At 48.3% G+C, this 23,862-nt stretch overlaps 1 protein-coding gene across 1 annotated transcript; it reads left to right on the plus strand.

The window, feature by feature from the left end:
• The first annotated feature begins 2,094 nt into the window (after positions 1-2,094).
• atr (ATR serine/threonine kinase) lies at positions 2,095-22,667 on the plus strand. The gene is made up of 46 exons (XM_042296637.1): positions 2,095-2,324; positions 2,616-2,707; positions 2,783-2,935; positions 3,025-3,899; positions 4,418-4,560; positions 4,696-4,893; positions 5,035-5,195; positions 5,412-5,490; positions 5,651-5,848; positions 6,037-6,290; positions 6,367-6,664; positions 6,810-6,981; positions 7,072-7,227; positions 8,900-9,190; positions 9,319-9,408; positions 9,557-9,783; positions 9,875-10,018; positions 10,090-10,183; positions 10,396-10,521; positions 10,625-10,831; positions 10,930-11,043; positions 11,139-11,254; positions 11,328-11,448; positions 11,694-11,831; positions 12,445-12,655; positions 12,761-12,927; positions 13,018-13,182; positions 13,272-13,363; positions 13,450-13,541; positions 13,623-13,800; positions 13,888-14,073; positions 14,613-14,769; positions 14,868-14,967; positions 15,047-15,126; positions 16,495-16,637; positions 16,732-16,835; positions 18,507-18,736; positions 18,878-19,012; positions 19,702-19,905; positions 20,114-20,257; positions 20,382-20,532; positions 21,214-21,370; positions 21,483-21,636; positions 21,750-21,901; positions 22,128-22,230; positions 22,345-22,667. The coding sequence occupies exons 1-46, from the start codon at positions 2,272-2,274 to the stop codon at positions 22,516-22,518; spliced, it is 7,779 nt and encodes a 2,592-aa protein (XP_042152571.1). The 5' UTR covers positions 2,095-2,271; the 3' UTR covers positions 22,519-22,667.
• Positions 22,668-23,862: the final 1,195 nt, after the last annotated feature.

Here is a 23,862-nt window from a genome sequence, read left to right on the forward strand (position 1 = left end):
GAGGTTGTTTCCTACCCTCACCACCTGGGGGTGGACCATCAGAAAGTCCAGGACCCAGTTGCACAGGGTGGGGTCGAGACCCGGGGTCTCCAGCTTAATGATGAGTTTGAAGGGTACTATGGTGTTAAATGCCGAGCTGTAGTCAATGAACAGCATTCTTATATAGGTATTCCTCTTGTCCAGATGGCAGTGTGCAGTGTGATGGCGATTGTGTCGTCTGTGGACCTATTGGGGCGGTAAGCAAATTGGAGTGGTTCTAGGGTATCAGGTAGGGTGGCGGTGATACCATCCTTGACTAGTCTCTCAAAGCACTTCATGATGACAGAGGTGAGTGCTACGGTGTGATAGTGATTTAGTTCAGTTACCTTAGCTTTCTTGGGAACAGGAATAATGGTGGCCATCATGAAGTATGTGTGCACAGCAGACTGGGATTGGGATGGATTGAATATGCCCGTAAACACACCAGCCAGCTGGTCTGCGCATGCTCTGAGGACATGGCTAGGGATGCTGTCTGGGCCGTCAGCCTTGCGAGGGTTAACACGTTTAAATGTTTTACTCATGTTGGCCAGGGAGAAGGAGAGCCCACAGGCTTTGGTAGTGGGCTGTGTCAGTGCCATTGTATTGTCTTCAAAGCGAGCAAAGAAGTTGTTTAATTTGTCTGGGATCAAGACGTCGATGTCTGTGACGGGGCTGGTTTTCTTTTTGTAATCCGTGATTGACTGTAGATCCTGCCACATACGTCTCGTGTTTGAGCCATTGAATTGTCACTCTACTTTGTCTCTATACTGACGCTTTGCTTGCGGTTTGTATTCGATCATGTTTCCAGTTGCCTTCCCATGATTAAAAGCGGTGGTTCGCACTTTCAGTTTTGCGTGAATGCTGGCATCAATCCACTGTTTCTAGTTAGGGAAGGTTGTAATAGTCACAGTGGGTACAACATCACCGATGCACTTGCTAATAAACTTGCTCACCAAGTCAGAGTATATGTCAATGTAATTGTCTGAGGCTACCCGGAACATATCCCAGTCCACGTGATTGAAGCAATCCTGAAGTGTGGAATCCAATTGTCAGACCAGCGTTGGATAGACCTGAGCACAGGCGTTTCCTGTTTTAGTTTCTGTCTATAGGCTGAGAGCAACAAAATGGAGTCATGGTCAGATTTGCCGAAGGGAGGGCGGGGTAGGGCTTTGTATGCATCGTGGAACTTCGTAGCAATGGTCCAGAAAGCTACCAGCTCGTGTCGTGCATTCGATATGCTGATAGAATTTAGGAACCTTGTTCTCAGATTAGCTTTCTATGTCTGACCAGTAGGCCACTCCGTCTGCCTCTCCAGCGTTGTTTTAGATCAGCCTCTGGGATTAGATCCCATGTCCAGGGTGGAGGTCCGAACAAAGGATCCGCTTCGGGAAAGTCATATTCTTGGTCGTAATGTTGGTAAGTTGACGTCGCATTTATATCCAATAGTTCTTCCCGGCTGTATGTAATAACACTTGAGATTTTCTGGGCTAACAATGTAAGAAATAATACATTTAAAAAAACTAATTACTGCATAGTTTCCTAAGGACCTGAAGTGAGGCGACCATCTCTGTCGGCGCCAATTTGTATGGGTGGCTACTTTGAAGAATCTGAAATATAACATATATTTACATTTGTTTCACACTTTTTTGGTTACTACATGATTCCATATGTGTTATTTCATAGTTTTGATGTCTTCAGTACTATTGTACAATGTAGAAAATAGTCAAAAAAAAGAAAAACCCTTGAATGAGTAGGTGTGTCCAAACTTTTGACTGGCACTGTATAATCACAAGACACCTACAAACTCAGGCTAGTAGTCCAGATTCTCAATCTCAGACCCACCTGCAGAAGTAGACAGACATACACAGTTAGTAGAAAAAAGGCCAATGTGATCATCATATTCAATAGGTAATGCTGGACAATAACAGTGACATGAAAATATTTTAGGATTTTTCCCAAAGAGATCCTATTAAATTACTGAGTTCTAAATTCTGTAAATCTGTGGGTTTTCCATCCTCTCTGCTGCAGTTTCCTCAATGGAGAGCAGTTTGCGTTTGTAACTTGTCCGAATCAAGACTGGACCTCTACGGTTGCCATAGCCAAACGTCACTTTGGAGCGAAAGATTTCAAACGGCTCCTTTGAGGAAGACATGAGGGCCGAAATGTTGTCGTTTCTCTCATAACAGGGTACAATTTAGCCAGCTGTTTTTAAATAGAGCGGTTTGTGGACTGTTCACAGTCCCTGGTCTAAAGATGGAAGGCTTGGAGATGTCCGCTATGATACCTGCACTGCAGGAGCTAGCGAGGTGAGACTCCGACTCTGTTTTTACGCTGGACATTGTTATTGTTTAGCTATTGTGGGTAGCTAACATGCTAGCTAATGCTGGCTAACTTAGTAAAGTTTTCTAACTGCTCGGCATATTGCTGTTTAATAAAATAATTGAACAGTGTGACTTGATAAACATCAATAATGCTAACTAGCTCGGTAGCTTGTTAATAGTACACTTAGCTAGCTAACTACATTGCTGAGACAACTTGTCAATGCAGTAGAATCAGTCATGCATATCAGACACATTGACGATTTTCTACACTTCCAGTGCCACAGCAGAGGAATACAACAAGGTGGTTCAGAAGCCTCGTCAGATTCTCTGTCAGTTCATTGACCGAATACTGACAGACGTAGATGTCGGTGAGTCGCTGTTTCTTGCTCTGTTGCTGTTTCTCCTCGCCCAGTGTATTGACTATGTGTGTGTGTCTGTTTCAGTTGCGTTGGAGCTGTCTAAGAGGTCCAGTTCAGAGCCAGCGTGTGTGATGCTGTTGGACTTTGTTCAGCATATTATAAAGTCTTCCTCTCTGATGTTTGTCAACCCTGCCTGTCAGCTGGCCCACTTCACAGACACACAGCAGAGCAGCACCGGTAAGAACGCACACACACACTTGTGGTTTAATCTGTCCTCTCCTCCTTACTCCCTCTCCCTTATTCTCCCGCTCTGTCTCTCTCGCTAGAGTTCAGTAGGTGGGTTGTCGGCAGGTTGCTGCGGGTCGCCGCATCTCCAAGCTGTGACGTCATCCATGGACGTGTCTCGGCCGTGCTCTGCTCCCTACTGCACGCACTCAGACCGCGAGCACCAATCACCTTCAACGTCATCGCCAAAGAGATGCTTGGATTGGCCCAGGACCTCAGCAATCTGCTCTACACACACACACACTCACACACCCCAGGAACACATACACACTCTACAAACACACACACCTTGTGGCCGGTAACCCTGCAGTCTTTCTCTGTCTCTCTCACCCCTTATCTCACCCCCTCACCACTCCTCCTCCCCTCGCCTGCCGCCTTGGAAACCTTGGTTGCAGTGACAGTGAACGTTCTGACCGATGCCCTCAGGGGATTGGCCAACCGCAGGGAGATGGGGGTGGCTTGGGAGGCGGGATGTTTGGTCTTGGCCTATGGGAGTGCTCGGTTAAGGAAGGTTGCTATGGTGATGCTGAGGCGGTTGGCAGAGATTGGTGGGTTCCCGGAGAGGCGGAGTCAGGAGTTTTTTACAGCGTACCTGATGCTGCTGGACACACACACACCTGAGCCAGAGACATATGGGGGAGAGCTGCTGAAGCTGACCCAGTGTGTGTTTGGATCTGCTCACACACACACACGTTTTGAGCGTACCCACCTGGCCCAGCTGTTGGAACGTGTGTGTGTTCTGGCAGGGGCGGGCTTAGTTCTGGAATTAGAGATCAGCCAATCTCTGAGCTTTGTCTTTAACTTCCTGTTGTCCGTTCCATCGGGATACGAGAGCGCCTCGTCGCTACGGAGACAGAGAGTCACTGATGTCTGCAGAAACCTCACACACTCCATCGGGATGGAGAAACAGTCTGAGGTACGCACACACCATAGAGTTAGAAAGAGGACTCATCTTTGTATCATCTTTGTTTTTCTCAGCATGGCCAGCGCAAGTGAAGCAATCTCTATTTTAAAGTGGTCAATTTTCTTCTTCTTTTCTGTAAAAGAAAGCGTAAAGATAATGTTGATGATTTACCACCACCTGCAGTTCTGGAGTCCTGAACCAAATCTTGTGTGTCATTAATTTATTGTGGCCACTAGACGGTGATATTTTATAAACCATAGGCAACCCAATTTGAAAAAGAAGACAATGCTCTGATCGTTGACTGATCGCTCCCAACCCATTGTAGTCTCCACCCAGTTGACTATTTTAAAATGGTGGAACCCCTCAATGGCAATGACCAAGCTGAAACTGGTTATATCCATCTAGAGTCCCCTTTCCACCTGCATCTCTCTCACACACACACACACACTGGCCTTCATTTATCAACCGATTGCATTTGGTTTGAATATTTGTGTAAAATCAACTTACAGTCCTGTGTGTGTGTGTGTCAGTGTGTGCATGGGTTTCTTTACACTGCCCTGAAGGCTGAGGTTGCCGTGGTGATGCAAGAGAGGGAGGATGGAGAAACAGCTGCTAAGCGACCCTGTCTACCTATCACCCCCCTGGCCAGCAAGACCCCCGAAACCCCCCCGATGTGAGTCACATCTGATCTCTACTCTCTAGATCACTCTAAATCCTACTGTCCATATCAACGTGTTACCATCTTTATCTTTATTTATGTTTGTGTGTGTGTGTGTGTGTGTGTGTGTGTGTGTGTGTGTGTGTGTAGGGAGGTGGACATGCGTGTGCGTAGTGAGGTGTGGGCGGCAGTGAGCAGCAGGCTGGATGACCTTCTGGCTTCTCTGGTGAACTGTGACCTTGACCCGACGACCCCTGAGCCTGATGCGGACACTCAGATGACCCTGAGAGCTCTGGAGGGACTCGCTCTCATCCTGCACCTGGCTGGCCTCTGTTACACACACACCAGGTATATCACACACACCCAGAAGGTAACACACACACACCAAAACACACCAGGTATCACACACCCACCCAGAAGGTAACACACACACACCAGGTATCACACACCCCACATTATCTCTCACACAGATCTCTTTCTCTCCTCCAGTTCCTCCTCTCTGCTGTGGCTGTCTGCCTCCACTCTGGGCAGGGCTTTGGAAACCTGTCAATCACTACTGGGTGGGGCTAAGTCTACCGCTGACCACGCCCATATACAGTCTGCCATCCAGGTGGCTGTCAGAATACTGGACTCCATCATCTACCTGACAAGTAAGAAAACGGGACCCTCCAGGGCCTGGGAACACACAGACACACGCCACGACACACACACATCCTCACGCAGCAGAGACAGCAGCAACACACACTCCGCCTGGACCTGGGGGGCTGCAGAGACAGAGATGTTATATTCACACACACACACACACACACACACATATAAATTGTTGTCAGGTAAAATGTTGTTCTTACCTCCGTGTCTGTGCGTAGTGAGTAGCCCGGCTGAGGACAGTGGTCTCCAGAATAGTGTGTGCGCGTTGCTGTCCGTGCCATGGGTGTGTGAGCTATCGTCTGTCCCAGCGTATCAGATGGCAGGATTCCCCCCAGCCTCCCGACTTGGCTAAGAGAATGTCTCCCTGCTACTGTGAGTTACTGTGTGTGTGTGTGTGTGTGTGTGTGTGTGTGTGTGTGTGTGTGTGTGTGTGTGAATATAACATCTGTCTCTGCAGCCCCCAGGTCCAGGCGGAGTGTGTGTTGCTGCTGTCTCTGCTGCGTGAGGATGTGTGTGTGTCGTGGCGTGTGTCTGTGTGTTCCCAGGCACTGGAGAGTCCACATGAGGTGGTCAGGGCCAGCGCTGTCAGGAGCTTTCCTCTACTACTGCACCATGTGGGACACACACACCACAACTTGACACACACCACCTTAATGTAAGTACACACACCACAACTTGACACACACTACCTTAATGTAAGTACACACACCACAACTTGACACACACCACCTTAATGTAAGTACACACACCACAACCTGACACACACCACCTTGCACACTGACATACTTTCAGCATTTCCATCACTGTGTCAGGGGTATGCTAACAGTTTTTCTGTCTGTGTAGGAGTGTCCTGGAGGACAGCTCAGAGCAGGTGAGGGCGGAGCTAGCTGGTATTTCTGGTCAGCTGACCTGCGTCCTATCGGGGAGCTCCAAATTAAATGTCAATCACAAGGAGCCCCTCCCACTACCCATGATCCTTTGCTCCCGCCTCGGCCTTGCAGCTGAGCATGCTGGGAAGGGCACTCCCATTGGAGCATCCGTCATCAAGCCCGTCCTACCTCTGCTACGACCGAGTAGCAGCAGTGTTGCCAAAAGAGGTGTGTGTGTGTTCTTGTTTTGATGTTGACGAAATGAGTGTGTGAGATCTTACGTGTTTGTGTGTGTGTGTCTTAGCGTTCCTAGATGCTCTGCCACACCTCTGCCAGCATGTCAACCTTGGAGGCGGAGACAGTGACTCTCTGGCCATTCTGAGAGATCTGATTGGCCTAATAGAAGACCCAGACCCGTCAGTCAGAACACTCTTCAGCCAATCAGTTCGCTTCCTGCTGGCGGAGCCCACCTCCGAACCCGACAAGGATCCAGTCAAGGAGCTGCTGGTGTCTCGTGTGAAGGAGGCGTTCAGTAAGGCTAAACTCAACAGAGACGACGAGCTACGCAGCACGCTCATACTGACCACTGGAGAGATTGGCAGGTAACACACACATCAGAAAACACTTTTAATGTCTTGGTGAAAAAGATGTGATGGAGATTAATTAGACCTTGGTGACAGTTCTAACAAGCTTTCAAGCCTCCCCCCCTTCTCTCCGTCTCTCCCTCCCTCTCTCTCTCTCCCCCAGGGCTGCTAAGGGTAGCTTGGTGTCGTTCTCTCTCCTGAGGTTACTGCACTGTCTCCTGTCCAAGTCCTCTCCTGTCTCTGTGTCAGCCTACACACAGATCTCTGCCCTGGCCACAGCTAGAGGACTCAAACTACAGACACTGTTCAGTCAGTACAAGAACCCTGTCTGCCAGGTAACCTTGTCTGCCAACACACACACACTTGTATATAATCACAACTGTCTGCTTGTACCTGGTTGTACCAGTGTTGGTGTGTGTGTTTAGTTCCTGGTAGAATCTCTCCACTCGCGTCACGTCGGCTCCCTGCGGAGCACGCCAGAGCAAGGTAGCCAGCTAGCCAATCAGAGAGAAGTAGCTCTGGACATCCTGTCTCAGGTCGCCCACGCCTTTGACTTCCCTGACCTGCAGCGCTTCCTCACGGTATGTGCACACACACATATATACAGTTGAAGTCGGAAGTTTACACGCACTTAGGTTGGAATCATTAAGACTAATGTTTCAACCACTCCACAAATTTCTTGTTAACAAACTATAGTTTTGGCATGTCGGTTAGGACATCGACTTGGTGCATGACAACAATTGTTTACAGACAGATTATTTCACTTATAATTCACTGTATCACAATTCCAGTGGGTCAGAAGTTTACATACACTAAGTTGACTGTGCCTTTTAAACAGCTTGGAAAATTCCAGAAAATTATGTCATTGCTTTAGAAGCTTCTAATAGGCTAATTGACATCATTTGAGTCAATTGGAGGTGTATCTGTGGATGTATTTCAAGGCCTACCTTCAAACACAGTTCCTCTTTGCTTGACATCATGGGGAAAATCAAAAGAAAACAGCCAAGACCTCAGAAAACAATTGTAGACTATTTCCAAACGCCTGAAGGTACCACGTTCATCTGTAGAATCAATAGTATGCAAGTATAAACACCATGGGACCATGCAGCCATCATACCACTCAGGAAGGAGATGCGTTCTGTCTCTTAGAGATGAATGTACTTTGGTGCGAAAAGTGCAAATCAATCCCAGAACAACAGCAAAGGACCTTGTGAAGATGCTGGAGGGAACAGGTACAAAAGTATCTATATCCACAGTAAAACGAGTCCTATATCAACATGAACTGAAAGGCCTCTCAGCAAGGATGAAGCCACTGCTCCAAAACCGCCATAAAAAAGCCAGACTACTGTTTGCAACTGCACATGGGGACAAATATCATGCAAATGTCCTCTGGTCTGATGAAACACAAATAGAACTGTTTGGCCATAATGACCATTGTTATGTTTGGAGGAAAAAGGGGGAGGCTTGCAAGCCGAAGAACACCATCCCAACTGTGAAGCATGGGGGGGGGGGTGGCAGCATCATGTTGTGGGGGTGCTTTGCTGCAGAAGGGACTGGTGCACTTCACAAAATAGATGGCATCATGAGGAAAGAAAATGATGTGGATATATTGAAGCAACATCTCAAGACATCAGTCAGGAAGTTAAAGCTTGGTCGCAAATGGGTCTTCCAAATGGACAATGACCCCAAGCATACTTCTGAAGTTGTGGCAAAATGGCTTAAGGACAACAAAGTCACGGTATTGGAGTGGCCATCACAAAGCCCTGACCTCAATCCTATAGAAAATGTGTGGGCAGAACTGAAAAGGCGTGTGCTATCAGGGAGGCCTACAAACCTGACTCAGTTACACCAGCTCTGTCAGGAGGAATGTTCACCCAACTTATTGTGGGAAGCTTGTGGAAGGCTACCTGAAACGTTTGACCCAAGTTAAACAATTTAAAGGCAATACACTCAATTAGTATTTGGTAGCATGTAAACTTCTGACCCACTGGGAATGGGATGAAAGAAATAAAAGCTGACAAATCATTCTCTCAACTATTATTCTGACATTTCACATTTAAAATGAAGTGGTGATCCTAAATTACCTTAGACTAACAATTTTTACTATGATTAAATGTCAGGAATTGTGAAAAACACAAAAAAAATTCAGTTTGTTTATTATAATCTAGAACTTGATATTGAAATCAGCAAGGATTTAATTTGGACCAATTGAAATGTGTGTATACAGTGTGTGTTGTGTGTGTGTGTTTGCAGAGGACTCTCCAGGTGCTCCTCCCCTATCTGGCCGCGAAGGCCAGTGCCACAGGCTCTGCCCTCATCAGGACGCTGGCCAATGAGATGAAAGCAAACCGGCGCGAGATCCTGATCAACAACTTCAAGTACATCTTCAGCCACCTGGTGTGTTCCTGCACTAAGGAGGAGCTGGAGAGAGCCTTCCACTACCTCCAGAGAGAGACGGAGATAGAGCTGGGCTCTCTGCTGAGGCAGGACTTCCAGGGCCTGCACAACGAGCTGCTGCTACGCCTGGGAGAACACTACCAACAAGTACACACACTGGGGCATCGCTTTGTGTCCAACATCCTTTAGCTGGAATATGTCATCATGGCCTTTTGTGGCTTATTGCGTTGTCTGTGTAGATGTTTATTGGTTTGACCGTGTGTGTTTGTGTGTAGGTGTTTAATGGTCTGGCCATCCTGGCCTCATTTGCCTCCAATGATGACCCGTACCAGGGACCACGTGACATCACCACCCCGGAACACATGGTAATGACATCACACTGATGACATCATTGCTTTTCTGATTAGTTTCTAGGAGATGCATCAGTCCTTTAGCAATGGTGAGGCTTCAGTGTCACTGAGTGCTTGGAAAACATCTTCCTCTTTACTTTAAATCTCTCTCTCTCTCCCCCAGGCTGATTACCTCCAGCCCAAGCTGCTGGGCATCCTGGCCTTCTTCAACATGCAGCTGCTGAGCTCCAGTGCTGGGGAGAAGGACGGTAAGAAGATGGCCCTGACCAGCCTGATGGCCCTGATGAAGATGATGGGCTCCAAACACACCAGCTCAGTCCGAGTCAAGATGATGACCACACTACGGACCGGACTACGATACAGACAAGACTTCCCTCTGCTCTGCTGCCAGTCAGTACACATAGTGCTAACACACACACACTAATTCACTTTGCTTGCTTCCTTCTTCCTGGTTATAACTTATTGTTTCCTGTGTGGACAGGACGTGGGAGTGTTTTGTGCGTACGGTAGAGCCCGCCCACCTGGGGCCGTTGCTCAGTCATGTGATCGTGGCGCTTCTTCCGCTGATACCACTCCAGCCCAGAGAGACTGCTGCTATAATACACTACCTCATACTGGACAACAGGTAACTGAACACACACACACCACCCACACACCACCCAAACACACGTAACAATCTCTGTCTGTGTCCTACAGGGAAGAGGTGCAGGACTATCTCCATGAAATCTACTTCCTGCCAGACCACCCTGAACTCAAAGACATACACACTGTCCTGCAGGACTACAAGAAGGTGGGAACACACACACACATACCCACACACAGTCCTACAAAAGGTGAGTACACACATATGGGTTATTACCCTGGCCAGATAAAGTCCTTCCAGCCTTTGGTCTGTAGGCCTGAGACGTTCGCCCAAAAACACTGTTTTACTCCGCAGGGGAAAAGCACCAATACACTCACTTTTGATGATGACGAAGATAATGAAGGTTCTCTTCTCTCTAGTTGACGTCCAGGACCAGTGACCTGGCTGCAGGCCTGCAGCTCTCCATGAGGGCTGTCCAACACGAGAACCTGGACGTCAGAGTTCACGCTCTGACCAGCCTCAAGGACATGATGCACAGCAACCAGGTGTGTTGTTGTTTCTTTAACAACACATAATTCATAGTTGTCACATTTTGTGTGTGTTGCTGAGATGCTGTGTGTTATGTTCTGCTGTGTGTGTGTTCTCTAGGAGTGGTTGCTGCGACAGGTGTGTGCGTCGGAGGCGGTAGAGCCAGTCATCTCCTCATTAGTCTCAGTGTTACTGCGAGGTTGTCAGGACTCTTCCCCGACGGCCAGGCTGCTGTGTGGGGAGTGTCTGGGGGAACTGGGGGCCGTGGACCCTGGACGGCTGGACTTCTCGCGCACACACACACACGGCAGCAGCAACACCTTCGTGGTAATGACAGAGTGTGAAAACGCTGTGAAATGAACCCAGAAAGGAAACAGCGTTTCTTCCAATTTGTTGAATCTGAATAAATATTTGTTTGTGTGTAGAGTGGGGTGGAGGAGAGTAACTTTGCCTATGAACTACTGACGGAACTGACCAGGACTTTCTTGGCGTATGCTGATGATGTCAGAGCACAGGACTCGGCAGCCTATGCAATGCAGGTACACACAATATAATTCTTTATTGTTCACAACCAATTCATTAATTGGAGGCAAAAACATGGATCTCCTTCCTGACACGTGTGTGTTTGTTCCAGGAGCTGCTGTCTATATTTGAGTGTCGTGAGGGCCGTAGTGACTCCCCTGGTCGACGGCTGTGGAGGAGATTCCCTGAACAAGTCCAAGAGATACTGGAGCCTCACCTCAACAGCAGGTACTCTCTCTCTCACTATCTCACTCTCTCACACATACACATACACACCACATCATCTCTCCTGTTTGTGTAGGTATAAGAGCAGTCAAAAGGTGGTGAACTGGTCCAAGGTGAAGAAGCCTGTCTACCTCAGCAGCCGAGGAACCAAGTTCTCTGATTGGTCAGCTACCTGGGCCGGATACCTCATCAGCAAGGTAACCTCTGAGCCTGGACTTTAACCACTGTCAGCTAGCTTTGCTGGATACCTCACCAGCCAGGTCAGTCTTGAAATATATACCATAGTTCATGGCCAACAATAATTAAAAAAACACTGGTCCCAACATTAAACCCTGTGGTACACACTTTTAAATGTATATGTGGTAACGCTGTTTTTAATTTATAAAGAAATTCAAATTGTTTGGGGGATAACTTTCCGACACGTTGTATGGGTTTGTTTCAGGTGAGACATGAGTTGGCCAGCAAGGTATTCACCTGTTGCAGTTTCATCATCAAACACGACTACAAAGTTACCATCTACCTGCTGCCCCATATACTGCTTTACATGCTGATGGGCTGCACTGCTGTTGAACAAGGAGAGGTACCACACACCTCACTACCTCCTCTTTCTTTATGACTAATAGAATTACAACAACTAAAAGCTTATTTAGATCAAATTAACATAATTAACTCCAACTGAAATTACATTTATTGTGACATTAAATGATTGATCTGGCCTCCCGAATGGTGCAGTGGTCAAAGGCACTGCGTCGCAGTGCTTGAGGCATCACTACAGACCCGGGTTTGATCCCAGGCTGTGTCGCAACCGGCCGTGACCGGGAGTCCCATAATGCGGCGCACAATTGGCCCAGCGTCGCCCGGGTCAGGGGAGGGTTTGGCTCATCACGCTCTAGTGACTCCTTGTGGCGGGCCGGGCACCTGCAGGCTGACTTCAGTCGTCAGTTGAACAGTGTTTCCTCCAATACATTGGTGCAGCTGACTTCCTGGTTAAGCGGGCAGGTGTTAAGAAGCGCTGTTTGGCGGGTCATGTTTTGGAGGATGCATGACTCGACCTTCGTCTTTCCTGAGCCCATTGGGGAGTTGCAGCAACGAGACAAGATCGTAAATAGCAATTAGATATCGCAAAATTGTGGCGGAAAAGGTGGTCAAATACAAAAAAAAATGTAAAAGTTCAATTAAATCTGTTTCTCCAGGTAACAGAGGAAATGCTGGCTGTGCTCACAGAGGGTGATGGGCGTGGCGGGCGTGTCCAGGAGGCCTCATCTAGCCTTTCACAGCTCCGTACTCAGAACCAGGAAGCAACGTCCAGCCTATCACAGCTGAGCACCCAGACGGTGTTCAGTATGCTGGCTCACCTCACCCAGTGGAGCCGACACACACTGTCGGCTAGAATCAAACACAGCGGTTAGTAACACACACACTTCATTGCTGAACCTCAGAATGCACTGTGTAATAACAGCTCAGGCGTGGAATTATGATTCACTGAAGTGTGTGTGTGTGTGTTTACAGAAAGTGGTGACTACCAGCGGGTGGTAGCGTTTCTAAAAGGCATCCCTCAGGACGTGTTAGCCAAGGCCTCTCTACGGTCTAAAGCCTACACCAGAGCCCTGATGCACTTCGAGGCTTACATACTGGAGAACAAAGAGGACATCCAAGATCATCTGAGCTTCCTACAGGTAACTCTCTCACACACCACCGCATCACGTCTACCGGTGAGACACATACTGAATAGAGAAGCCTAACACATAGTGTGTGTGTGTGTGCAGACGCTGTACGCGGCCATGCACGAACCGGACGGTGTGAGGGGTGCGAACGCTCTCCGGCGGGAAGAGCCGTCCCTACGGGAACAGATTCTAGAACACGAGAGCATCGGGTTGCTAAGAGACGCTACGGCCTGCTACGACCGGGCCATACAGCTGGAGTCCGACCAGGTAACACACACACACACGTGTTGATGAAGTGTGTATCAGTATATGTGGTTGTGAATACAGACTGCAGTGAACTCTGTCTCCCTGTCTAGATAGGACACTACCATGGGGTGATGAGTTCTATGCTGGGGCTGGGACAGCTCTCTACTGTCGTCACACAGGTCAATGGAGTCCTGGCCAACAGGTGACAAAACACACACATCCATGCTAGTCCAGTAAATGAGTCCTTTCCATTGTAAACACAGGTTATTTTCACCTGGTTATCCGTAGGCCCCAGTGGAAGTCTGATCTGAACACCTACAGGGTGGAAGCTGCCTGGAAGCTCAGCAAGTGGGACCTACTGGAGGACTACCTGGGCTCTGGTGAGAACACACACACACACACATGTTGACGTTGTTGACATTGCTATAACATTTGACTGTTGTTTTGGTGTGTGTGTGCAGATCGTAAGTCCAGCACGTGGGGTGTGAGGCTGGGTCAGATGCTGCTAGCGGCTAAGCGGCGCGACACGGAGACGTTCTACGACAAACTGAAGCTGGTCAGGACAGAGCAGGTGGTGCCTCTAGCTGCTGCTAGCTATGAGACTGGGACCTACCAGAGAGGATACGAATACATTGTCAGGTCACACACTAACCTCCTCACACACAGATACACCCACCTTTATACACACATACAGGCACACTGATGTGTGTATTTGTGTGTGTTTAGGCTCCACATGCTGAGTGAGTTGGAGCATGCCTTCACTGACCTCCAGAGACAGAGAGAAGGCCATGCCCCTAGCACAGCCACGCTGCCCTCCCATTGGCCAGATCGGCTGGAGATGACCCAGAATTCTTTCCGTGCCAAAGAGCCAATCCTGGCCCTGCGGCGAGCCCTGCTGAGCATCGGCTCAGGGTGAGTCCCACTAGACTCTTTTATCCCAGTGTGAATATTTGATGTTTGTGCTTTTCTAATAACCAATTAGACTGGGTTCATGTAAGTGACTGATTGATCATGCCTGGGAAGAATCCTCACTATCAGTATCTGCAATTAGGCAGTACGCCCAGACCCTTGTTTTGAGAATGAAAGATATGTCAGTTTGAAGGTCTCCGCTTGGGGAGAAGAAGCCTCGTGAGGTATTGGTTTGTAACATGCATGAACCAAATGAATGAATTTTGAATAATGGATAAGCTAAATCATGCAAATATAAGTAGTATATAAGAGAAGTAACTAGACTGCTCCTTTCAGACCGGTTCTTTATGCATCTAAGTTTGACTGTGACCTCTCCAGCTTGCTGTTAATAATCAATTATTCACTTAATATGGACTTCAGGTGTCCCTGGTGGTCATTTCCACAACACCACTAAGCTAAAGCCGAGGCAATCACTCTGAAAGCTAATGCTAATTTTCACATCACAGGCAAGGTTACTCATTTTTTGTGTGTGTGTGTCTCAGTGTGTGTGAGGGGCTGGTCGGAGAGTGCTGGTTGCAGAGTGCCCGGGTGGCCAGGAAGGCAGGACATCACCAGACAGCCTTCAACGCTCTGCTGAACGGACAGAACACACACACTGCCGAACTACTGACAGAGAAGGCCAAGTGGCTATGGTCCAAGGTACACGCATATAAACACTAACCTACTCTCTCTTACACACAAACACATATGCTCTCACTCACACACACTCACATGCATCTCTCTCTGTGTCTCTGTAGGGAGATGTCCACCAGGCGTTGATAGTTCTCCAGAAGGGAGTGACTCAGTGTTTCCCAGTCGACCAGCCTCTCTCAGACAAGAGGAGTCTACAGACCAAAGGTAGTCTACTGTTGTTAATAATGACATAACATAATGAGATGTAATTACAGATATGGGTCATGATGATATGGTGTTTCAGGTAAAGCCATGCTTCTGGTGGGACGCTTCATGGAGGAGACAGCCAACTTTGAGTCCAACGCCATCATGAAGGCCTACAAGGTACCTAGTACGATACTACCCAACATTATACTACCCAACGCGATACTACCCAACTACCCGACATTATACTACCCAACTACCCGACATTATACTACCCAACTACCTGACCTTATACTACCCAACTACCTGACCTTATACTACCCAACTACCTGACCTTATACTACCCAACTACCTGACCTTATACTACCCAACTACCTGACCTTATACTACCCAACTACCTGACCTTATACTACCCAACTACCTGACATTATACTACCCAACTACCTGACATTATACTACCCAACTACCTGAGCTTATACTACCCAACTACCTGAGCTTATACTACCCAACTACCTGAGCTTATACTACCCAACTACCTGACCTTATACTACCCAACTACCTGACCTTATACTACCCAACTACCTGACCTTATACTACCCAACTACCCGACATTATACTACCCAACGCGATACTACCCAACTACCCGACATTATACTACCCAACTACCCGACATTATACTACCCAACGCAATACTACCCAACTACCTGACATTATACTACCCGACATACTACCCAACGCGATACAACCCAACTACCTGACATTATACTACCCAACTACCCAACATTATACTACCCAACGCGATACTACCCAACTACCCGACATTATACTACCCAACTACCCGACATTATACTACCCAACTACCCGACATTATACTATCCGACATTATACTACCCAACTACCCGACATTATACTACCCAACATTATACTACCCAACGCGATACTACCCAACTACCCGACATTATACTACCCAACTACCCGACATTATACTACCCAACTACCCAACGCTATACTACCCAACTACCCGACATTATACTACCCAACGCAATACTACCCAACTACCCGACATTATACTACCCAATTACCCGACATTATACTACCCAACTACCCGACATTATACTACCCAACTCAATACTACCCAACTACCCGACATTATACTACCCAACTACCCGACATTATACTCCCCAACGCAATACTACCCAACTACCCGACATTATACTACCCAACGCGATACAACCCAACAATATCAACCATATACTACCCAAAGCTCTACTACCCAAGACGATACTACCCGAACTATGAAACATATATTACCCAATGCTATACTACCCAACACTATCAACCATATACTACGCAATGCTATACTACCCCAATGCAATACTACCCAACACTATCAACCATATACTACCCAATGCTATACTACCCAACACTATCAACCATATACTACCCAACACTATACTACCCAACACTATACTACCCAACAGTGTCCAGTGCCATCATGAAGGCTTACAATGTACCCAACACTAACGTTGCCTTCCTCTACCTCTCCAGGATGTGACCACCCTGCTACCAGAGTGGGAGGATGGTAACTTCTACCTGGCTAAATACTATGACAAGTTGATGCCCATGGTGACAGACAACAAGCTGGAGAAACAGGGCAACCTCATACGATACATCGTCACCTACTTTGGAAAGTAAGACGAGCATCTCTCCTGTCGTAATATTGAAATGTCTACTGGCGGATATTGTCGCCACCACTTCTGAACTATGTCCTGTGTTGTTGTCCAGAGCTCTGCAGTTTGGGAACCAGTACATCTATCAGGCCATGCCTCGGATGCTGTCTCTCTGGCTGGACTTCGGGGCCAAAGTCTACGAGTATGAGAATGAGAAAGGTAACCGTGTGTGGGTTGGTCAGTGAGGGGGAGAAAGGTAACAGTGTTTTGGTCAGTGAGGGGGAGAAAGGTAACAGTGTGTGGGTTGGTCAGTGAGGGGGAGAAAGGTAACAGTGTGTTGGTCAGTGGGGGGAGAAAGGTAACAGTGTGTTGGTCAGTAAGGGGGAGAAAGGTAAGTGTGTTGGTCAGTGAGGGGGAGAAGGGTAACAGTGTGTTGGTCAGTGAGGGGGAGAAGGGTAACAGTGTGTTGGTCAGTGAGGGGGAGAAGGGTAACAGTGTGTTGGTCAGTGAGGGGGAGAAGGGTAACAGTGTGTTGGTCAGTGAGGGGGAGAAAGGTAAGTGTGTTGGTCAGTGAGGGGGAGAAGGGTAACAGTGTGTTGGTCAGTGAGGGGGAGAAAGGTAAGTGTGTTGGTCAGTGAGGGGGAGAAGGGTAACAGTGTGTTGGTCAGTGAGGGGAGAAAGGTAAGTGTGTTGGTCAGTGAGGGGGAGAAAGGTAAGTGTGTTGGTCAGTGAGGGGGAGAAAGGTAAGTGTGTTGGTCAGTGAGGGGGAGAAAGGTAACAGTGTGTTGGTCAGTGAGGGGAGAAAGGTAAGTGTGTGTTGGTCAGTGAGGGGGAGAAAGGTAACAGTGTGTTGGGTAGGGGGAGAAAGGTAACAGTGTGTTGGTCAGTGAGGGGGAGAAAGGTAACAGTGTGTTGGTCAGTGAGGGGAGAAAGGTAACAGTGTGTTGGTCAGTGAGGGGGAGAAAGGTAACAGTGTGTTGGTCAGTGAGGGGGAGAAAGGTAACAGTGTGTTGGTCAGTGAGGGGAGAAAGGTAACAGTGTGTTGGTCAGTGAGGGGGAGAAAGGTAACAGTGTGTTGGTCAGTGAGGGGGAGAAAGGTAACAGTGTGTTGGTCAGTAAGGGGAGAAAGGTAACAGTGTGTTGGTCAGTAAGGGGAGAAAGGTAACAGTGTGTTGGTCAGTGAGGGGGAGAAAGGTAACAGTGTGTTGGTCAGTGAGGGGGAGAAAGGTAACAGTGTGTTGGTCAGTGAGGGGGAGAAAGGTAACAGTGTGTTGGTCAGTGAGGGGGAGAAAGGTAACAGTGTGTTGGTCAGTGAGGGGGAGAAAGGTAACAGTGTGTTGGTCAGTGAGGGGGAGAAAGGTAACAGTGTGTTGGTCAGTGAGGGGGAGAAAGGTAACAGTGTGTTGGTCAGTGAGGGGGAGAAAGGTAACAGTGTGTTGGTCAGTGAGGGGGAGAAAGGTAACAGTGTGTTGGTCAGTGAGGGGAGAAAGGTAACAGTGTGTTGGTCAGTGAGGGGAGAAAGGTAACAGTGTGTTGGTCAGTGAGGGGGAGAAAGGTAACAGTGTGTTGGTCAGTGAGGGGAGAAAGGTAACAGTGTGTTGGTCAGTGAGGGGGAGAAAGGTAACAGTGTGTTGGTCAGTGAGGGGGAGAAAGGTAACAGTGTGTTGGTCAGTGAGGGGGAGAAAGGTAACAGTGTTGGTCAGTGAGGGGGAGAAAGGTAACAGTGTGTTGGTCAGTGAGGGGGAGAAAGGTAACAGTGTGTTGGTCAGTGAGGGGGAGAAAGGTAACAGTGTTGGTGTTCCTCTTGCTCTGTGTATCTCTCCTAGAAGGGCCTTTAGACAAACCGAGACGTGTTGAACTGAATACCATGTCCATCTCTCCCCTCCATAGCGGGTCGAGCGGAGCGGCAGATACGCGTGGAGCTGGGGAAGATCAACCAGGTGGTCAGCGACCACTGTACCAGGCTGGCTCCATACCAGTTCCTCACTGCCTTCTCCCAGCTCATCTCCAGGGTGTGTCACAGCAGTGAGGACGTCTTCAACGTCCTCATGGACATCGCTGCCAAGGTGCTGCTGGCCTACCCTCAGCAGGCCATGTGGTTGATGACCGCAGTGTCCAAGGTAGGGGAGGGGTGTGGGGCAGGAAGGGATGTGTGTCTGCGTAGCTACTGTCTTACCTTGCATGGAGATTATAATGATACTTGAGAAAGTGATTTTCATGTCATAGGCTCAAAGCACTTGCTAAATGTGTGTGTGTTCCAGTCGTCCTACCCTACCCGTATGAACCGCTGTAAGGAGGTCCTGCGGAAGGCTGTCAGTCTGAAGGAGAGTCTGGGGAAGTTCATAGGAGATGCCAACAGACTGACTGACAAACTACTGGAGCTCTGCAACAAGCCGGTACACACACACACACACACACACACACACAGACACACACTACAGACACACACAGACACACACTACAGACACACACTGGAGACACAGACACAGACACACACTACAGACACAGACACACACTGCAGACACAGATACACACTGCAGACACAGACACACACTGCAGACACAGACACACACTGCAGACACAGACACACACTGCAGACACAGACACACACTGCAGACACACACACACACACATACTAAAGACACACACACACACACACATACTACACACACACACACACATACTGCAGGCACACACACACACTGCTGGGGACCATTTCTCTCTCTCTGTATTCCAGGTGGATGGTAACACAGTATGGGGACCACATTCCACTAGCAGTATGGGGACCATTTCTCTCTCTCTGTATTCCAGGTGGATGGTAACAGTAGTACAGTATGGGGACCACATTCCCTAGCTAACATATTCAGTGGATGGTGGGGTCCATTTCTGTATTCTCTCTCTGTATTCCAGGTGGATGGTAACAGTAGTACTCTCAGTATGGGGTCCATTTCTCTCTCTCTGTATTCCAGGTGGATGGTAACAGTAGTAGTCTCAGTATGGGGTCCATTTCTCTCTCTCTGTATTCCAGGTGGATGGTAACAGTACTCTCAGTATGGGGGTCCATTTCTCTCTCTCTGTATTCCAGGTGGATGGTAACAGTAGTACTCTCAGTATGGGGGTCCATTTCAAGCAGTTGAAGCGCCTAGTGGAGGAGCCATCGTTCAGCCAGATCCTGATCCCTCTGCAGTCTGTCCTCATCCCCACACTGCCCTCTACTGGCCCTGCAAACACACTGCACCACGACGCATTCCCCGGACACTGGGCCTACCTCGACGGCTTTGAAGATACTGTGAGTGTGTGTGGGGTGGAGGGGGGGGTAGTTTGTCTTTCTGTGTGTGTCATGTCACATGGTGCGTGTAGTTTGTCTTTCTGTGTGTGTGTGTGTGTGTGTGTGGGGGAGTAGTATGTCTTTCTGTGTGTGTCTGTGTCGTGCCACATGGTGTGTGTGTGTGTCTCACGCCACATGGTGTGTGTGTCTCACAATAATGTGTGTGTAGGTGGAGATCCTAGCCTCCCTCCAGAAGCCCAAGAAGATCGGCCTGAAGGGAAGTGATGGGAGGAGCTACACTGTGATGTGTAAACCTAAAGATGACCTCCGGAAAGACTGTCGTCTCATGGAGTTCAACTGCCTCATCAACAAGGTGTTTAACCTGTCACTTCTCCAACTGGCATCTGTACATCACTCTGCTGTAGCCCAGAGATGACAGAACACTTCAGACTATTGTGTGTGTGTGTGTGTGTGTGTGTGTGTGTGTGTGTGTGTAGTGCCTGCGTAAGGATGCAGAGTCCAGGAGGAGGGAGCTCCATATCCGTACATATGCTGTGATCCCACTGAATGAGGAGTGTGGCATCATCGAGTGGGTCAACAACACTGGAGGTCTCCGACACATTCTGAACAAACTCTACAAGGAGAGAGGTACACCCACTGACCACACTCTACTAGGAGAGGTACACCCACTGACCACACTCTACTAGGAGAGGTACACCCACTGACCACACTCTACTAGGAGAGGTACACCCACTGACCACACTCTACTAGGAGAGAGGTACACCCACTGACCACTCTACTAGGAGAGAGGTACACCCACTGACCACTCTACTAGGAGAGAGGTACACCCACTGACCACTCTACTAGGAGAGAGGTACACCCACTGACCACACTCTACTAGGAGAGAGGTACACCCACTGACCACACTCTACTAGTACACCCACTGAGAGAGGTACACCCACTGACCACACTCTACTAGGAGAGAGGTACACCCACTGACCACACTCTACTAGGAGAGAGGTACACCCACTGACCACACTCTACTAGGAGAGAAGAGACCCACTGACCACACACCCACTGACCACACTCTACTAGGAGAGAGGTACACCCACTGACCACACTCTACTAGGAGAGAGGTACACCCACTGACCACACTCTACTAGGAGAGAGGTACACCCACTGACCACACTCTACTAGGAGAGAGGTACACACACTTTGACCACACTCTACTAGGAGAGAGGTACACCCACTGACCACACTCTACTAGGAGAGAGGTACACACACTTTGACCACACGCTCAATAAAACTCACTTACGTGTGTGTGTGTAGGTATCCTGATGTCAGGTAAAGAGTTGAAGAAGTTTATTCTTCCTAAGACTGCACCGTTTGAGGAGAAACTGAAAATCCATAAGGACATCCTGTGTGCCAGACACCCCCCTGTCTTCTATGAATGGTTCCTCCGAACCTTCCCTGACCCCACCACATGGTACGACCCAGTACACACACACACACACGTTTACAACACACACATACACTATAAATTACTGGTGATTTACCGTGTTTGTGTGTGTCTGTCTCTGGTCGGTGTGTGTGTGTAGGTACAGCAGCAGGTCAGCCTACTGTCGCTCCACAGCGGTGATGTCCGTGGTGGGCTACATCCTGGGTCTTGGAGACCGCCATGGAGAGAACATCCTGTTTGACTCATTCACCGGGGAGTGTGTTCACGTCGACTTCAACTGCCTCTTCAACAAGGTGTGTGTTGCTTGGACTTGCTTGCACCTCAACAAGTTCATGAGGCCAAATTGAATACATGCCTCTCGATCCCACCCCTTCTCCCTCTCTTTCTCCCCCCTTCACTCTCTCAGGGTGAGACGTTTGATGTTCCGGAGGTGGTTCCGTTCAGACTGACCCAGAACATGGTCCATGCAATGGGCCCCATGGGGACAGAGGGGCTGTTCAGAACCGCCTGTGAAGTCACGCTACGTCTGATGAGAGACCAGAGAGAACCACTTATGAGGTGCACACACACACACACACACACACACACACACACACACACACACACATATATATATATATAAACACACACAAACACACATAAACACAGGGATTTAAATGAAGCTGTCCCTCTCGCCAGAGGCTACTGAGATCAACATGTGCCAAACTAGCCCACCAGGTGAGTGGGACTTCAAGGTCGAATGGTAGGGGGGTGTAGTCACTGTGTGTGTGTGTTTTTGTTTCAGTGTACTGAAGACGTTCCTCCATGACCCTCTGGTAGAGTGGAGTAAACCTAAAGGACTGTCCAAGACACAGGCCAGTGAGACTGGCGAGATAGTCAACGAGAAGGTACACACACACACACACTATCCCTCTCTCTCTCTAAAGAAATGTTCATATAAAACACAGTATCTCTAAATAAATGTGAAAGGATGAACTAACACCTCCTGTCTCCCCTCCCAGGCCAAGACCCATGTGTGTGAGATTGATCAGCGTTTGCAGGGTGTGATAAAGAGTCGTAACAAGGTGTTGGGTCTGCCTCTGTCTATAGAGGGACACGTCCACTACCTGATACAGGAGGCTACCGACGACAAACTACTGTGTCAGATGTACCTGGGCTGGGGACCTTACCTGTGATGCACACGGCTTCTGTTGACAAATTCAATACTTTTCTTGTTCTGTTATCCATTAAGTGATTTTCCTTTTTCATGTTTTTGTAAGTCTGGAGTAATTATGTTTTTCATGGGGAAGTTGCATATTTCCCATAATAAATTTAAAAAATAGTATTTTCTGAAATGCTGGTGTTTGTGTGGTCTAATCTCATCACCCTGTTCAGATTATTGAGGGGCCAGTCAGTCTGTCTGGTGATCGTTGAAACAGGAACAGAAATATACATGAAGCATTCACTCACACATGACAGAGGGAGTTTGAAATTTGGCGGGATACCTAATCTTCTTTCGCGTCATAGCGCGACAAATGTCCTTTGCAGCAGCCTATTGGCGTCACCAAAAATCCCCTAAACCGCGAATAGAGAAACGAGCTACTGGAGAGGTAAACAGATTCCGCTGTCATTCATTCAAACAACGCGAGCTGATATGATGGATATTCTTAGCTCCTCTGTGTGGAAAATGTTATGACAGGATACATCACCGCAAGTCATACTCTGTCGGTCTCAGTTTTTCACATGCCAGTAATCCGTTTAGAAGAGATGTCTTTTTATAGCTGTCCACGGCTGCTAGACAACTAGCCAAGCTCGTTGCGCGGTAGGAGTGCGGCCGACCTTGACCAGATGGATATCACGAGGCTCGCTGTAGACGCGGGCGCGTTTATCAACCGAGCAGTTCAGGTGAGGGAGATGTTCAATTTAACTTAAGTGATATTCAAGGGTCGATTTATATGTCAATCTGATTCAGTTACATACTAGCGGAGATGACGGATGTGTATTTGGTGCCGCAGGTAGCCTAGTGGTTGGAGCGTTGGACTAGTAACCGAAAGGTTGCTAGATCGAGTCCCCGAGCTGACAAATCTGTCATTCTGCCGCTGAACAACGCAGTTAACCCACTGTTCCTAGGCAGTCATTGTAAATAAGAATTTGTTCTTAACTGACTTGCCTAGTAAAATAAATAAAACATTTATTATTATTAAAAAACAATAAATAAATTGTGAACAAAGCCGCTGGTCAGCAATCGGCGATTCAGCACCATTCATATGGACAACGTCAAGTTCAGCACCACGTGACAGTGGACAGCGACGGTCTACGGCGCAGCCATTCCTCAAATGTGATTCCATGTGATCCTTTGAAACTGCATCTACAACACACACACAGATGACGTGTTGTATTTCCTCAGTATACGGAGGAAGCTCTGGGGCAGGTTGAGAAGACCGAGTTGGACAGCCGGTTGGAGAGTCTCCTGGACAGAGCAGAGTCCACTAAGACCTGGACCGACAAAATCATCTCACAGACTGAGACTTTACTGCAGC

Source organism: Oncorhynchus tshawytscha, linkage group LG14 (assembly GCF_018296145.1).
Source record: "Oncorhynchus tshawytscha isolate Ot180627B linkage group LG14, Otsh_v2.0, whole genome shotgun sequence".
Taxonomy (NCBI): Eukaryota; Metazoa; Chordata; class Actinopteri; order Salmoniformes; family Salmonidae; genus Oncorhynchus; species Oncorhynchus tshawytscha.